General features: G+C 35.3%; 1 protein-coding gene across 1 annotated transcript; it reads left to right on the top strand.

Moving 5' to 3' along the window:
* Positions 1-1,611: 1,611 nt before the first annotated feature.
* CLEC2A (C-type lectin domain family 2 member A) lies at positions 1,612-19,052 on the top strand. Its single transcript, XM_059404730.1, has 6 exons — positions 1,612-1,746; positions 6,680-6,760; positions 10,351-10,514; positions 12,182-12,285; positions 14,319-14,484; positions 18,987-19,052. Exons 1-5 carry the CDS (start codon positions 1,692-1,694, stop codon positions 14,425-14,427), a joined length of 513 nt encoding a protein of 170 aa, XP_059260713.1. The 5' UTR covers positions 1,612-1,691; the 3' UTR covers positions 14,428-14,484; positions 18,987-19,052.
* The last annotated feature ends 131 nt before the right edge of the window (positions 19,053-19,183 follow it).

The raw sequence follows: 19,183 nt of genomic DNA, 5'->3' as shown, positions 1-19,183 counted from the left end.
CAGAATGTGAGGAAAGAAGCCCTGGTAACTTGAAGAAATGATGGGGATTTCTCCGGTCTTTCACTAAAGCTGTGGGATTTAGATCCCAGATCACATTTGAATAGGAATCCAAGGGACCAAGGGTGAGGGTCAACATCTAGTTCTCATTAAAAATCTGTGCACATTTTAGTACTTAATGTTTCAGTCTATATTTTTTTATATTTACAAACACAATAATTCTCTTTTGAGAATATTTCATCTCAATTTTTCTTAAATAATGAGCAAATGGAAAATTATTTTAGGCTTTGCTAAACTACGTGATTGCTCCTGTTGGGCTTGGGGCAAAAAAAGTAATTGCAATGCAAAATGTGAAGTGCTTTAATATATGTGTATGCAAGATTGTAAAAGAGCATGTAAGGGAAGAAAAGTTCTTCAAGTTCACTGAATACATTCTATGCCCTTTCTGTGTCCAGTATACTTTGTCATCTCATTTAACAGACTTCCAAACAGAATGGGGAATATAGGTGTTTCTACAACACCAATAAAGAATATCCAATGAGGTGAGTTCAATGTAACTTTCCAGAAGTCCAAAAAAAAAAAAAAAAAAGGAAATTCTAGACCCAAGATTAGAATCAGTTCTTTCTGATTCCAAAAGTGGCTCTTTCCCAAAGTCCATAAAGCATGGACCAACCATCCTAGCATGATTAAATAAAACTTAGGGAATGGTTGCTAGCTTCTGTATATAAACTTCTCAATTTTACAGAAATGAAAGAGGGCTAGCTCTGCACAGAAAGTTGAGGTATACATAGAATTAAGTTGTCATAACTGCATAAATTTGTGTGGCAAATCCAGAGAGAAATGTTGACTCATCATTAAAGTAAATCATTGATATAACCAATGAATGACTTAAAGATATAAATTTTTAAAAACATAATACAGCTTCATACATGAGATCTTCAAGGAATATATAGCTCTATTTCTGTTCATATGTATGCTGTAAAATTCATGAGTAGATTTTAAAGTGATGATGTACCATAATATGTGTGTGGATAGATAAATAGATGATAGATGGATGATAGATAGATGATTGAAATAGATACACTTGACAAAAATGCCAGGCATCATTATTCTAAGTATTTTCCATGTAGTATCTCGTTTGACCATTGCAACATTCCTATAGGTAAGTATAATTTACTCTTAATTTTACAGAAGAACTGAGCAACAGAGCTAAATAGCTTTCTCAAAATCATGTAATAACTGCACTTGAACCTATACAGAACGAATAATGTGTGTGTGTGTGTGTGTGTAATTACTATTAATGATTTGACTTTTTATAAAAATGAGAAGTGAGATAATTCCAAGAAATAGTAAGGAGTGTTTTAATAAGATGAACATTTTTTTCTGTGAGTTCCACACAATATGGCACACAGGACATTTTTATTATTTGTGGACAAAAATATTCTGCCAATTTTATGATACTCTTATGCAAACATGCTTTTGGATGATTTTCCATTTTTAATGATGTGTTCACTTTTATCTCGATCTGAACTGATAAGACTGATTACTCACCGCTTCTCCTTGGATTAAATGAATGTGTTGATTGTCAGTTGTTTTGCTCCTGTTATACAGAAAGCTTGCTCGGCTTTTTGTGATCCACGTCTGTAAGTCCTTCTAGTTATTTTCTTTGATTTGGATCAATCACCACAGTTGCCATGGTCACCCCAGAGCAGCATGATGGCAGGCATGATAACTGGAAACCCAGGACAAGTAAGTTCTTTTGGGTGAGGGAGAAAAAAACAAGCCAAATACAGGAAAGCCTAATAATGCTGACCTCATAAGGAGGAAAACTACTAAAGTTTATGAGGCAGAGAAAGCACTTCTGTAAAACAATGCAAAATTTAGGAGAAGGTATGGGATTTTGTTTCTGTGAGAGTATAAGCTTGTATGTATGAAGATATTCGGGGTGAATTTTATGGTGTGTGCATTACACCCCAATAAATTTTTAAATGTACTTTTACAGCAAAGAGAACTTATTTACCACAGTTTTACCCAATCCTGTAACCAAGATTGCTTTCTCTGTCTCAACCAGCACAGACCAAGGATGGATAGAAATAGCTAATATCCTGCTGAAGTGAATGAAGATGTTTCTAAATGTTTGTGTTTGGGTCAACTTGACTTTCAGAATCATTAGGTGTCCAGTGTCTTTTGTTGTTTCCCCAGCATCATCTTGATATTATAGGAAATAGACATAGAGAAAATCTGGAAGTGGCTTGAAGATAAAGAGGCTGAAAGGGGCTTTTGAAGAACTGTAAAGATTGAGTCTAGCAGAAATTTCTATACTAGAATATTTTTAATGATAATATCTCTGTTTTACAAGACAGTTTCAATTTTGAGAAATTTTAATTAGAAGACTGTTTCTTTAGTAAATATATGTAATGCCATGGTTATTCACTTAGGAGTGGTTCAAGTGCTAAATTTATTTTGTTTATTTTTATTTAATTTTTTATAAAATATTTTATTGGTTTTTTTTTACCACAATAAAATAAATTCAGTCTTTCTCTCCATCATGGATTTTGAGTACTCATCACATACACTCAGGAGGCCTAGGTGGCTTTTGGGTTGTAGAACATGCAATAATTGTCCAAAGGCCAGATGGAAGAAAGCAAAAGCAAAAAGCAAACAGTTTCCTCAAATGCATTTTGTATTTTGTCTGCTTACACTGCTGCATCTCCCAACTGCAAGCCTGGAGCCTTACCACTCACTCACCATTCATGCACACACACACACGCACACGCACATAGAGTAGCCTTGGATCTCCACAAGGGGTTCTAGCAGTGCTTCCTGTAATTTCTCAAGTCTGTGTGTCTTTCCATCACTTTTGCATTTTCCCTAGTTTTTTTTTTTTTTTTAATTTATTTGACAGACAGAGACCACAAGTAGGCAGAGAGGCAGGCAGAGAGAGAGAAGGAAGCAGGCTCCCTGCGTGAGCAGAGAGCCCGATGTGGGGCTCAATCCCAGGACCGTGGGATCATGACCTGAGCTGAAGGCAGAGGCTTTAATCCACTGAGCCACCCAGGCACCCTCTCTAGGTTTTGTTTTTTTTTTTTAAGGGTGGAAGCAGATATCTGTGGACTGTTATTTTTTTGTACACTAAAGAACTTGTTCAAGGATGAATTAATAGAATGATTTTTCATATCAGAATTTGTATCCTCATGCCACTGAATAAGTCTCTTTGATATCATTGAAAAATAAAAAAAATTAGGTTTTTAAAAAGTTTAGAGGTGTGGTGTATAAGGGAGTCCTGGATAGAGTGAAGTGTAAGGGGATGGATGTACTAGCAGTAGCCGAAGAAAAAATATCATAAGTGAAGAAAAATATGAGCCTAGAATTTGAAAAAGCATACACAATGCTGAGCAGAAAGGTTAAAAAAATTTTTCATAATTTGATGACTTATACTAAATTTCAAAACATCAAGAATAAAGAGAAAATCTTGAAAGGCCTCACAAAACCACACAAGCCAAATGAACTTCGAGATAGTGAAAATCCTTCTCCGAATGGCAGGTCGCTCATCAGCAACAGCAGCTGCATAAAGAGAATAGAACAAATTCTTCACATTGATAAAGGAGAAAATGCTTAAATTCAGGCTTTTAATTCAGTTTACCAGATGTTGGGGGAAATTTTTCAGATGTAAAAATTTAACGTAATTGCTACTCATAGACCCTCTCAAAATGAATTTCTCAGAAAGTAGAATCAAACAAAAATACAAAATGCAGCGAGTTTTAACTAGATGTGCTCTGGCTTGCTTGTAAAATGAAACCTGCTGTCAACTCCACCGGAACTAAAGCCCTGCAGAACTCTCTTGTTGGGAAATATTGGGTACTCAGGGCTTTGCACTGGTCTTCTGGAGGAGCGCCCACTGCACTGGGACTGAGGCAAGTGTGACTGAAAAGGGCAGTTCCATCAGAATGCAGGGGTGTGGAGCTTGGTGTAAGGAAGTTAGGCAACCAGTGTTGGTACTGCATTGCTTCTTATAGGTGGCTCTGTGCTGGGTTTTGGGGTTTGTTTTTTTTTGTTGTTGTTGTTGTTTTTAATTTTATTTTTTCGTGTTCCAAGATTCATTGTTTACACACCACTGAGTTTATACTAAGGTGTGGGTAGGTAACTGGCAACAGCCAGCTCCTTTGTTCCGGGAGATGCATTCTCATGAATGTTGCCTCTCAGGGATGAGTTCCAAGAAGTGTGAATAATCTTCCCTTTGTGTGCCCCTGGAATTCTTGAGATCATAGTTTCCATGCTGTCTGCCCCCAGATTGTTTGCCTGCCTCCTCTTCAGGAGCAGCACAGTACCCTGGGCTGTATTCCAGCCAAGCCAGCGGACCTTTAAAACTCCAGGCTTTAAGCTCCGCTCATTGCAAGAATTCGTAAAATTCAGCCTCTCTGATTTTGCAAGCCAGTGTCTTTGGGGAAATGTTCTTATGCAATCCCCTGTGTGCTCCTCTCTCTCTTGTCCTTCTCTACAACCACATCTCTCTCCCCTTCATGGCACCCATGATCTATTTCTCCTCTAAAACACATATCTGACCTTCTTCGATGTGACATCCTCTGTCCTTTTAGTTACGGAGTTTTGTCATGAGCACGGCATGCAGGTGCACACATGAGTTGTGTCTTTCCACAATGTCGACTTTATTCAATCATAAAGCAAAGCTAATCACAATTATAAAGCAGGTTCAGGATTTCAAATTCAATGACATTTCACTGTGTGATTAAACTTGCCTCCTTATACAGCACACAGAGCAGAACATAGGATAAACCAGACAAAAAACAATATAATGAAAGGGTATAGGAAGTTAATAAACTGAACACAATGTCCGTCTATGGGTGCACAGGTTGAGATGAGACTTATCTGGTTTGAGTCAACTCTTGGCACTTACTGCTTTTTATGTTCAAGCAGGGAAGAATCTCACTTCGTTGAGATCAGTCAGGTGGAGCCTTCAGCAGCTGAAGTTGCCTTTTTAAGTGGTCACATGGAGAAGTCATGTCTGCTGCGTCTGACAGTGTGCTGCAAAAATTCTCTCCTTTTTAAGCGGATTTAATTGGTCTTAGGCCTCCGCAGACCTGTTTCTTATCAATTCTGGACTGTCTATTGATGCTGGTCCCAGTGATATCTCATAGATGTTGCACCTTTTTTTTTTTCTTAAGGTTTTATTTATTTATTTGACAGAGATCACAAGTAGGCAGAGAGGCAGGCAGAGAGAGGGTGGAAGCAGACTCCTTGCTGAGTAGAGAGCCCGATGCAGGGCTCGATCCCAGGACCCTGGGATCATGGCCTGAGCCGAAGGCAGAGGCTTTAACCCACTGAGCCACCCAGGCGCCCCTCATAGATGCTGTACCTTTAAGTACTTGTGTCACAGGTTGTCATAGGTCATCATCTGCTTAACATGAGAGACTTCATTTTGCTCTCTACAAGTTTGTTCTGTCAGTCTTCAGGTAGACTTATAGGGTATTTAAGATAATTTGATAGTTCTTTGATTGTGTTCATGGGATGAGAGGACACTTGGGTCTTTCTACTCTGCCATCTTTCTGCCTCCCCAAGTCCTTTCTTCTGACATTTAAATGTGTGGATGGAAAACATTCCTTCTGCATCTGCCAATAATTTGTCAAACAAAAAGATCTTAATCACTGCTAAAATTATTATTTTTTAAAGATTTTATTATTTATTTGACAGACAGAGATCACAAGTGGAGAGGCAAGCGGGGAAGGGGGTGCAGAGGGGAGGGAAGGAGGCAGGCTCCCTGCTGAGCAGAGAGCCAGACACCAGGCTTGATCCCAGGACCTTAAGATCATGAGCTGAGCCAAAAGCAGAGGCTTAAGCCACTGAGCCACCCAGGCAGCCCTAAAATTATTACTGTTTTTCTTTTTCTTCACCTCATAACATTTCCATGAGTGCCAAATCCCCTCTCTAATTCATTCTGCTTACCACAAATTACTGCTTTTATCTTGGCATTTCTTGTTTAAATGCATTAAATTTCCCGCTATTGCTTAAGAATAAAGAAAATGATTTATCTTACATGTTTCTTCTGTCAAATGACCTTATGACTTTACTTTCTCCCCATCTTTGATTTTGTTGATTTGTGTATCTTTCATAGCCATTTGTCTGATCATAACCCTTTTGTTGAATGTTATACTTTCTTGACTACAATCCACCATTCACACTATTTCTACCTTTGAGATAACCTTGCCTTTCCTCCCTCCTTTCAACCAGTCTAAGTGATCTTTTCCACCATTCCTCCTCTGAACAGCTACAGTGGTCATTGGTACTTTCCATCTTTGCATTTTATAAGGCCATTGTATCCTTTATTACTTTATGATATAGATGCTTTTTTTAAAACTCTTTTTTTTTTTTAAGATTTTATTTATTTTACAGAGAGAGAGAGATCACAAGTAGGCAGAGAGGCAGACAGAGAGAGAGGGGGAAGCAGGCTCCTCGATGAGCAGAGAGCCCGATGCAGGCCTTGATCCCAGGACCCTGAGATCATGACCTGAGCCAAAGGCAGAGGCTTAACCCACTGAGCCATCCAGGCACCCAATATAGATGCTTTTAATGAGATATTTAAAATTGATTATTATGAAGGAGAATAAATGAAAATATTCAGGCAGGGTTTCTCTGCAAATTTTACAGTAGATATTTATTTATTTTTCAGTTTGCAAGTTGGAAAAATGCTGGATGTTATACCTTTGTATGTGCATCATACTTCTCATAGTGGTCATTCTTGTGATAGCAGGTGAGTGGCTGAGCTCATAAACTTTCTATGATTCTTTGTGCCCATTAGGGTCAATCCTTCAAAACTAATCCTAGATCTCTCAATTCTGAAGTAACAAAAAGCTCTTATAGAGACAAATTCTCAGGTTCCTACTAGTTTGGCAGGTTTTACCATACTCCTTGTCTCTCTCAAAAATACTCTTTTTTAAAAGATTTTATTTATTTGTTTGACAGAGGGAGAGAGAGAGAGAGAGAGAGAGAGAGAGAGAGAACACAAGTAGAGGGCGTGGCAGAGAGAGAGGATGAGGACCCCAGGATCATGACCTGAGCTGAAGGCAGAGGCTTTACTGACTAAGCCACCCAGGCACCCCTCTCAAAAATGCTCTTGGGTCTTCTCTTGATACCAGCCATTCTGACTGGGATGAGGTGATATTTCATTATGGTTTTGATTTGAGTTTCCCTAATGATTAGCGATGTTGAGCATTCTTTTATTGTCTGTTAGCCATCTGCATGTCTTCTTTGGAAAAATATCTATTCAGGTCCTCTCTTCATTTTTTAATTGGATTATTTGGGGTTTTGTGTTATGAGTTATTTGTATATTTTGGATATTAACTCCTTATTGGATATATCATTTGTAAATGAATACATAAAGAAGACATGATATATAAACATAATGGAATATTATTCAGACATTAAAAGAATGAAATCTTGCCATTGTGACAACATGGATAGAGCTAAGGGTATTGTGTGAGGTGAAGCAAGACAAAGCAATATGCCATATTACTTCAATTATATGTAGAATCTAACAAGTAAAATAAAATAAACAAAAAACAGACTCAGACTCAAAAATACAGAGAACAAACTGGTGGTTTCCAGAGGGAGGGGGTTTAGGGAATGAGCAAAATAGGTGAAAGGCATTAAGAGGTACAAATTTCTAGTTATAAAATAGATAAGCTACAGAGATTAAAAATTCAGCATCAGGAATATAGTCAAGAATATAATAACTTTGTAAGGTGACATATGGTAACTATATTTATCACGGTGAGCATTTTGTAATATATAAAATTGACAAATCACTATGTTGCATACCTGAAATTAATATATTTATGCTTCAATTTAAAAAGAAAATTAAAAACTAGCACTGGTGGCTTAGTCAGTAGAGCAAGCAACTTGATCTCTGAGTCATGAGTTTGAACCTCACATTGGGTGTAGAGATCGCTTAACAAAAAACAAAAACTAAATATCCTAAATCTCACATTACAGTTATGTTCCCAAATTTATAGACGTTCTTAATCTTTAAGTATAGTAATAATAAATTCTAAAGTGACCACCAGATAACAACAGCATTAGTTATGTTTTTTAATGGAGCATACTTTGCAACAGTTGAAGAACCAATGCTAATTATACTATATTTATTATATTTAATTCTCACAAAAACAAGAACAACTATAATTATGAAATCCATTTACAGGCAAAGAAATAGAAGCCAGAGTGAGTAAGTTGCCTCTCACAAATAACAAATTCCAGAGCCAGAATTGAGACTCTTCTTGTTTGGCTGGATCTAATTCCTCGTATTTTAACCACCTTGCAATAAAGCCTATATAGCTGCAGTATCTCTTTGCTCTTATTTCTCTTGGATTAAGATTAAGTTATATTACTAATAGTTGTTCCATGATATATGTATTATTTTAAAAGAAAAAAAATGAAATAAAGGCACAAGTGATTTGTGGTGATTTTGTCTATTGGAGTAGATATGTAAAAATGAAGATACTAATTTTCTTCTGGACATTAATGGCTCATTTTGTGAAAATAATTCAAAGATGGGTTTTTAAATTCCTGATCCATGTAATAGTCTCAGAATTTTATTTTCCATATGCATGTTTCACTTAATATAACACTTAAGTTGGCACTTACATTAAAATAACATTTAGCACTCTTGATTTTTATTTTCTTTGTCATTCACAGAGTACCAGTACTGTTCTTGCATATAGCTTTTTCTGTCATTATAGCGTCCTTGGAGCTCAATGTTATTGATATTTAAATATCTAGTAGTTAAATAATTATATTATTAGTATTATTATTATTTTAGTGACCTCTATACCCCACGTGGGGTGGGAACTCATGACTCAGAGATCAAGAGTCCCAAGCACTTTTGAACTGAGCCAGCAGGTGCCCCAGAGTTTAAATATTTATAAAGAAGTGTTTCTATAAGAAACCTTTAGATTCATTCATTAATTAATTTAAAAAATTGAAACACAATATATTTCATTACCTAGGTATGGTAGCCTGGATCTGCTTTCAAATATTTATATATATTTAAGTATATATAAATATATATATATATATATATTTATATTTAAATAAATAAATAAAACGTTATGTATATTACATCATGGCAAATGAGGAGAAAGGCTTTGGAGTTGACCTGACAGTTGAACATTTACTTGGTTCTTTGCTAGTTACATTACCTTGTTCAAACACTTGGAGGGTAAGGACTTTATCTTATTCTGATTACTCAACACCTAATAAAACCTTGAAAAAGAAAATTTTCAAAACACTCTATGCAGAAATCAGTTCCTCATGATTCCAGCTTCTTTGGCACTGAATATTGGTGAAGTAGAACAAATGTTTTACTAACTCATATTACAATGATTTGTTGTCATGTACAGTGAGTTTTACTTCCCTATCTTGGATGACCTTTCTTGTCTATAAGCATTTTATTTCTCAAGGTAAAGGTGAGCTTTCTTACCCTAGTCTGTGAGGCCTAATTTGTATTTATGTCTCTAGGACTTTTGTCAGTTGTTAAATTTTATACATTGTTTTTGGGAGGATGTCAGTATAGACTATGAGAGGCCAGTAGTTCCATTCTTCAAAGTAGAAGCCAGGGAAATTGGATAAACTATGGACTGCCCAACCATTAAGTGGTTTTCCTTACAGACAGCTGAACTGAATTTGTCCATCATCCTATGAGTGAAGTTAATTTTACAGACTGCAAACCACAGGAGTAAAAATAAACCTGATTCATCAGAATGAAAGAAATACTCTTTTTTTTTTTAAATTTTTTTAAATTTTTATTTATTTTTATTTTTTATAAACATATATTTTTATCCCCAGGGGTACAGGTCTGTGAATCACCAGGTTTACACACTTCACAGCACTCACCAAATCACATACCCTCCCCAATGTCCATAATCCCACCCCCTTCTCCCAAACCCCCTCCCCCCGGCAACCCTCAGTTTGTTTTGTGAGATTAAGAGTCACTTATGGTTTGTCTCCCTCCCAATCCCATCTTGTTTCATTTATTCTTCTTCTACCCACTTAAGCCTCCATGTTGCATCACCACTTCCTCATATCAGGGAGATCATATGATAGTTGTCTTTCTCTGCTTGACTTATTTCGCTAAGCATGATACGCTCTAGTTCCATCCATGTTGTTGCAAATGGCAAGATTTCATTTCTTTTGATGGCTGCATAGTATTCCATTGTGTATATATACCACATCTTCTTGATCCATTCATCTGTTGATGGACATCTAGGTTCTTTCCATAGTTTGGCTATACTCTTTAACTTACTTTTTAATCTGATAATTTCTTTCTTTTTTCAATATTTCCAGTATTTTTCAAATGTCCCAAAACTGTGGAGTGTTCAGGTGAATGGATTGGAGTAAGAAGGAAGTGTTTCTATTTTTCCAGTGATACCAAAAATTGGACAGCCAGTGAACAATTTTGCCTTTCACAGGGATCAGAACTTGCTCATATTGATACACAAGAGGATATGGTAAGAAAAGGGGAAAGTTCTTAACCATTTCAGAGCTTAAGTTTGTACAAAGAGAATAAAAATGGTAAAAGTGAATATGAAAATATATGTCAGACAGTGTTCTAAGTGTAACTATAAAACTCATGTAAACTAACCAGTGCCTATGAAGTACATATGAAAATACCTGTATTTTATAGCTGAAGACAGTTAGGCACAGAGATATAATGTAACATAGCCATTGTCTCACAGCCAGAACTTGTTGAACTGGGATTTGAACTTAGTCAAATTAGCTGGTGATGTTATGTCATTAATAATAATGCATGCTGTTTATATAGCTAACTGACTTTATTTGATGTTCTTAAATTATTAAATGGGTAGTTTTTAATACCTTTAAATTTTTATTCTGCCAAGAATGGCCTGGAAAAATTAAAACCAAAAAATAGATATGGCTCTTAGAATTTAGGCTGAGGATCTGAGGGAAATAGCAGTTTGAAGAACATAAGACCATGGACAGAAGTGAAAAAACACGAAGAAGAGGGACTTGGGCTCTAGGAACACTGGATGAGAGAATATGTTTCTTTATAAAGAGAGCTGACTAAACTCTATATAGCAAGGAGCCAAGAGAAGAGAAATGAAATCTATCATTCAATATATTTTTATTGCAATAAATCATAATCATCCAGAAGTTAGTTTGTTTTCTGATTATATGAGAAAACCTAAAGAAGCAATAACATTCTTATTTTGGTATCTCCTCAAAGGACAGTTAGGTGATCCTTGAACAATACAGGCTTGAACTGTACAGGTCCACTTAAATGCAGATTATTTTCAGCAAACAGTACAGCACTGTAAGTGTATTTTCTCTTCCTTGTGATTTTCTGAACAACATTTTGTTTTTTCTAGTTTACTACTTTATTGTAAGAAAGCAGTATATAATATATATAGCATACAAAATATGGGTTAATTGCTTATCTTAGCAATAATGCTTTGTGTCAATAGTAAGCTATTAGTAGTTGAATTGGGGGGGAATCAAGAGTTATGCTTAGGTTTTCAACTGCATGGCAGCATTGTTCAAGGATCAAATGTAGTTTATGACTGAATTTTCCTATTTTTAGCAGTCGTTATACTTTCTATTAAACACTTTCCCCCTGAAATACCTCCTCTGTGACTTTTGAGAGAGGACCTGTTCACAAAACAAAATGGAAACATTAGTTCTCTGTCACTCTTACAAACGTTCTGTATCAGTTCCTAGAGAAAATGCTCAGCTCCTGATTTTGTCATCCAAACACACACAAACATCTTATCAGTTTATAGTCTCCGTCATTCACTCTGTGACTAAAACATACTGTTGGCCCAGTTTGGAGGAAATTAATTCAAATACGTTTTCCTCATCAGTTTCTCATTTGAGAGATAGAAATTACCCCTAAAGATAATTTGAGACAGTGCAGTTCAGAAAATTGCAATGACTTGATGAAAGTCACTCTATTGCTTACAGATTTTTAAGAAGTGAAAGAGCAAAGTGAAAATCTTTCTGATAAACTAACCTGATATCCCTACCTGTTGCTGAAGAAGCATTAGGTCATGCAGATTAGGATGTAAATCATAAGGATAGGAAGGTTGGGATGAGAAGTGTGTTCAGCAATGTGATCTAAAATATTATGTAATGGATAATACCTTGATTTTTGTGAAAGGAGTTTTTGAGGAGACACACAGGAACTTTTATGCACTGGATTGGATTGAACAGAAAACAAGGAGAATCTTGGAAATGGACAAATGGTACCATATTCAACCCTTGGTGAGTTTCAATTTTAGTAGGAAAGGTTTTATTCTGGTATGCAAACATTTTAAATAATTTTAAGTGCATTATTATAAAGAAATTTTTCTATTATCTATGTGCAATTACCTTTCTTAGTCTTCACCCTGAGACATGTGCCCTTTCACATCGAAACATACCTTAGAGCAACCTATCTTCCTTCTACTTTAAGTGATACACAGTGAAATTTTTCTTCTGTTTTATTTTTGTTTCTTATTTCATTTTTTTAAATTTATTTTTTATTTATTTTCAGCATAACAGTATTCATTATTTTTTACACCACACCAAGTGCTCCATGCAATCCGTGCCCTCTATAGTACCCACCACCTGGTACCCCGACCTCCCACTCCCCACCCCTTCAAAACCCTCAGATCATTTTTTCAGAGTCCATAGTCTCGCATGGTTCACCTCCCCTTCCAATTTCCCCCAACTCCCTTCTCCTCTCTATCTCATTTTATTTTTATTGCCAAAGTCTTGCTAATAAACACTTCTTTCGCTAATTCAAATTCAAATTTTTTTTTTCAAATTTCAAGCCAAACCACATGTATTACTTGCATTTTCTTTTTTTAGAGAAAGTGCAAGTATCTTATTTATTCGTTTATTTGACAGAGAAAAAGTAAAAGCAAGGGAAGTAGCAGAGGGAGAGGGAGAAGCAGGCTCCCCATGGAGCAGAGAGTGAAATGTAGGGCTTGATCCCAGGACCCTGGGATCATGACCTGAGATGAAAGCAGATGTTTAAGCAACTGAGTTACCCAGTTGCCCCTACTCGCACCTTTATTAAACGAGTTTATTTATACAGGATCTCTTCTTTTTTTATTGTGTTATGCTAGGCACCATACATTATATCATTAGGATTTTTTTACTTAATTAATTTATTTTCAGCATAACAGTATTCAGTATTTTTTCACCACACCCAGTGCTCCATGCAATCCGTGCCTTCTATAATACCCACCACCTGGTACCCCAACCTCCCACACCCCTGCCACTTCAAACCCCTCAGATTGTTTTTCAGGGTCCATAGTCTCTCATGATTTACCTCCCCTTTCAATTTACCCCAACTCCCTTCTCCTCTCTAACTCCCCATGTCCTCCATGCTATTTGTTATGCTCCACAAATAAGTGTATCATTAGTTTTTGATGTAGTTAGTGTTCCATGATTCATTGTATGCCTATAACACCCAGTGCTCCATGCAATCCATGCCACAAGATCTCTGTTTTAAAAAGTGACCACATTGTTGTCTTTAACTTTCCATAAGTCCATTGTAAACCATATTATTTATTTATTTAACTGTTACTGAGTAATGTTGTTTTCTCACTTGCATACTATTATAACTGAAAATAAACCTGTGTGACTTTTCTTTTCTATCCACATACTCCTGCCTTAATATTTCATCAACTGCTAGATAAACAGTGGGAACCAATTAAAAAATATTAAAATATGTGAGATAAGATAAATTACACTTACTATGAAAAAAGGAAAAACTCCATAAACAGCAAATCCATAAAATTAATATAGCGATTAGTCTCTTCGATTTCTATCTCAGTACATTTTTCAAATGCATCAAATGAATATAAATCTTATTTCTTACTTCCAGAAAGGAGCATTGGCTGAAAATATGCCAGAAAACTGCTTTAAAGAAACTCCAGAGCTCTTTCAATTTAGCAAACACAGTCTCTCCTGATAGATGGATGAAAATAGATATAGATAGATAAATAAATATAGACATTGACTTATATCCATATTCATGGTTTATCCATGTCCATCTATACCTATAGCTGACTTTCTATTTATTGTTCTAAATAATGTTACAGTTTATACTAAGAATTATAATTAAATACCTACATTTAGTCTTCCATTTCTTTGATGTACCAGATGTTTTTTTGTGTAGCATATGGTGATGAGTGACCATGGAGCTCAATGTTTTGTGTAAAATGTTTCAGAGTACTTGAATCTCAATTTTATTCTTGAGTACAGCTGTAAGTGGTTCTCAAACTAATTTTAATGGTTCTTTTCAGGTTTGAAATTAGTGGGAATGGATCCTTTGCTTTTCTGAATGCTGATGGAGTCCATAGTTCTAGGGGATTTATTGATATTAAGTGGATTTGCAGCAAACCTCAATTTTAATTGAGCAAAAAAACTGGAAAATGACTATCACACTTCAGAGATAAAGAAAAGGCCTAGGTAGGTAATAGTTCTCACTAGTTATGCTGTTGAATACTGAATTTTGCAGATTTTAAACAAAGGAATTAAAAACTGTTGAATGAAAGAACCTCATCAAATCAAGACACACAACTGCCCATTATAAGCACAAATCAGGAAACTTCTACTAAAGAGAAGCAAATAAAGTAATGACAAATAATTAGATGACCTGCAACTGCAATAATGATTTTAAGCAAATTTAAAGAGATCTATGTTGATAGACCAGCCAACATTTACTTAGCTTAAGAGTTAGAGAAATATATGTGTTCCAAATGTGTAAATATTATAAAATACTAACAATAATAACTTTGGCGAAAAGAAATGCTACAAGAGAATAACCTATGAAAAGACATTCACTTCAATGACATAAAAACAAGGAAAAACCCACCCATAAGGATCCTAACTCTATCAGTAAAAATCACTGATAAATGATCAGAATTATATATTAAATTATAAAGCTCACTCAAAGCAATCTACAGATTCAATACAATCTTCATCAAAATACCAATGGCATATTTCACAGAATTAGAACCAAGAATCTTAAAATTTGTATGGGATCACAAAAGACTCCAAAGCAATCTTGAGGAAGAAGAAAAAAAAAAAAAAAAAGCTGGAGGCATCCCACTCCCTGATTTCAAACTATGCTACCGAGCTGTAGTAATCAAAATAGTATGGTACTGGCACAAAAACAGATTCATGGATCAATGAAATAGAATAGACACCCCAGAAATAAAACCCACACTTATATGTCAATTAACCTCTGACAAAGGAGGTACAAATATAAAATGGGGAAAAGACAGTCATTTCAATAAATAGTGTTGAAAAAACTGGACACTAAATGCCAAGGAATGAAACTGACCACTATCTTACACCATAAACAAAAATAAATTCAAATTGACTGAAAGGCTTTACTATAAGACCTGAAACCATAAAACTCTTAGAAGAAAACAGAGATGGTAAGCCATTTGAAATCAGATTTTTTTTTTTTTTGGACCAGTGTCCTCAGACAAAGCAACAAAAGCTAAAATAAACAAATGAGATTACTCAAACTTAGAGATCTTTTGCACAGTGAAGAAAAACATTAACAAAATGAGAAGATATCTTGAAATTAAAAAAAAATCTATACTTTTATTGCCATTCTGGTCAAAATTACACCAGTATTTTTCTCTTTTATTTAATTTATTTTTTATTTTCAGTATTCATTATTTTTGCACCACACCCAGTGCTCCATGCTATCCGTGCCCTCTATAATACCCACCACCTGGTACCCCGACCTCCCATCCCCTGCCCTTTCAAAACCCTCAGATTGTTTTTCAGAGTCTCTCATGGTTCACCTCCCCTTCCAATTTACCCCAACTCCCTTCTCCTCTCTATCTCCCCATTTCCTCAATGCTATTTGTTATACTCCAAAAATAAGTGAAACCATATGATAATTGACTCTCTCTGCTTGACTTATTTCACTCAGCATAATCTCTTCCAGTACTGTCCATGTTGCTACAAAAGTTGGGCATTCATCCTTTCTGATGGAGGCATACTACTCCATAGTGTATATGGACCACATCTTCCTTATCCAATCATCCGTTGAAGGGCATCTTGGTTCTTTCCACAGTTCGGTGACCGTGGCCATTGCTGCTATAAACATTGGGGTACAGATGGCCCTTCTTTTCACGACATCTGTATCTTTGGGGTAAATACCCAGGAGTGCAATGGCAGGGTCATAGGGAAGTTCTATTTTTAATTTCTTGAGGAATCTCCACATTGTTCTCCAAAGAGGCTGCGCCAACTTGCATTCCCACCAACAGTGTAAGAGGGTTCCCCTTTCTCCACATCCCCTCCACCACATGTTGTTTCCTGTCTTGCTAAATTTGGCCATTCTAACTGGTGTAAGGTGATATCTCAATGTAGTTTTAATTTGAATCTCCCTGATGGCTAGTGATGATGAACATTTTTTTCATGTGTCTGATAACCATTTGTATGTCTTCATTGGAGAAGTGTCTGTCCATATCTTCTGCCCATTTTTTGATATGATTGTCTGTTTTGTGTGTGTTGAGTTTGGAAAAAAGACAGTCTCTTCAATAAATGGTGCTGGGAAAACTGGGCAGCTATATGTAGAAGAATGAAACTCGACCATTCTTTTACACCGTACACAAAGATAAACTCAAAATGGATAAAAGACCTCAATGTGAGACAGGAATCCATCAGAATCCTAGAGGAGAACATAGGCAGTAATCTCTTCGATATCAGCCACAGCAACTTCTTTCAAGATATGTCTCCAAAGGCAAAGGGAACAAAAGCGAAAATGAACTTTTGGGACTTCATCAAAATCAAAAGCTTCTGCACAGCAAAGGAAACAGTCAAGAAAACAAAGAGGCAACCCACGGAATGGGAGAAGATATTTGCAAATGATAGTACAGAGAAAAGGTTGATATCCAGGATCTATAATGAACTCCTCAAAAACCAGTATTTTTCAAAGAGCTGGAGCAAATAATCCTAAAATTCATATGGAATCAGAAGAGATCCCGAATTGCTAAGGAATTTTGAAAAAGAAAAACAAAACTGGGGGCATCATGTTATCTGATTTCAAGCTTTACTACAAAGCTGTGATCACCAAGACAGCACGGTACTCACATAAAAACAGACACATAGACCAGTGGAACAGAGTAGAGAGCCCAGATATGGACCCTCAACTCTATGGTCAAATAATAATTAATTTCATGTATTTAAAGCACATTTGTATTTCAAAATAAATGTAACAGTTTGTGTCCACTATATACGTAAGGTCATTATTTAACTCCTCCAAGTTGACCATAGTAAATTATAAACCATCAGGAATTTATACCCTAATAACTGTGAATCAAAGAAAAAAATAAAACAAAAATATGACATAACTATGATATACACCTGAAATAAATGGGATACATGTCAATTATACTTCAATTTAAAATATTACAAAGCTTAGACAGTTGAATATAAACTATAATAATAATATCAAAGGCGATCAAACAATAGATTATTGGGGAAAAAAAAATCTATTTCCCAAGTAAGGACAAGAAAATAGGATAGGCTTATCACATATATCTGGGTGCGGTTATAAAATTCAAATTCTGCAGGGCATTCAAAAAACACCAAAATCACCTATATTAGATTAGTTGAGTTTAAATTCTTGCCTAGGTAACTACGAATTATTATTAGTAACTAGGTAACTATAAATTACTCATAATCTATGAATGTAGGAGAGAATGTGAGTGTAGGTGGATGAGAAAAAGTAGGGTGGAGAAGCTTGGAGGAAAAGAGTATCTATATTACAAACACATGGGGACATGTCCTTGCATATTTTTAACTGAGGCTTACTTCCTTAATTAGATACAGTTGAAACTTTCTGATAAATAAAAAGAGACTCTTGCAAGCTGACTAGTTGATGTTCACCCTGGTATTATATGGGAACAAAAATAACTTAGCAAATGTTGGCATGTAATCACGTATGGGCCATTATATCTGTGCATGATGTTATCAAGAAAACATGAAAATAATGTATTTTAGGATGCCACTGTATATTACAGTTGTATGTATTAAATTCTGGTTCAGTTCAAGTTTTATTTGATTCATAATACAGGTTTTATTTTTAGTGTTGGTCCATGGCTACAAACTAATTTTGTAATTTGTTTAGTAATTTAGAGTAATACACTCCCTTTTTCTTTTTCTTTGAATACATGAAAGGAAATTAAGAAACTTCACATTGTATAGAATTTCAGTTATAAACTAAGGGGTGAAATCATTTGTAATATAATTTTAAATATAAATGATATATAAATTTGATTAAAGGGAAATGAATTGTGGAATCACATTAAAAAGAAGATTCTATATTACCTCAAATAGACATCTCATGCTGACAACATCTGAGTACTTAGTACCAGCTGAAAGTTTGATTTCTTTCTGATAAAAATTGAAGACAGTTACTTTGGCGGAAAAGCCCACCATGAAGAAAAAAAATGTTATATCTATGTGTGTAGTCTCTTACTTCACTAGATGCTCAGGAGTTAGAACCCAAGAAACAGGACAAGAAGATTAAATTTAATTATTTTTTAGATATTGAAAATTATTTTTTAGATATTAAAATAATGGGAAAATGGGGGGGTGTTTAAAAATTAGTTTTATTTCCTCATTTTGAAAGATTATTTCTATACGGAATATTTGAAAGCATTATATTTGTATTGTTAAAAAAGAGCCAACAGGCCCAGAAGAGTGAGCCTGTATCACCAAACCAAAATTTAATACCTAATCTAATTGCAGTTTTAAACTCCTCAGGAATATAATTTTAACTGGTTGAGAATTTTCTGGTCAACACTAGTGAGGTAATCCACCTGATAGCCCCAAATAATCTTTTGTTGCTACTTTGTCTTGTTTTGTTTGCTTTGTTGTTGTTTATGACTTCCTTGTTTTAGCCTGTCTGCCTTTAAAAACCTTTTTTTTTTTTTTCCCTGTAGCTCACTGAAGCTCCTTTTTACTTGCTAGATGGGGGTGCTACCAGTTCATCAGTCATTGAATAAAGCCAACTAGATCTTCAGATTTACTTGGTCTATTTTTGGTTTTTAATAATAAAGAAAAGAAATAAATTTACATTCCACTTAAAGAAAAATAAAGGCAATATTTCGTGGTTAAAATATTTTGTGTTAAAATTTTA

Source organism: Mustela nigripes, chromosome 6 (assembly GCF_022355385.1).
Source record: "Mustela nigripes isolate SB6536 chromosome 6, MUSNIG.SB6536, whole genome shotgun sequence".
Taxonomy (NCBI): Eukaryota; Metazoa; Chordata; class Mammalia; order Carnivora; family Mustelidae; genus Mustela; species Mustela nigripes.
This window is presented reverse-complemented; position numbering and strand designations above follow the sequence as displayed.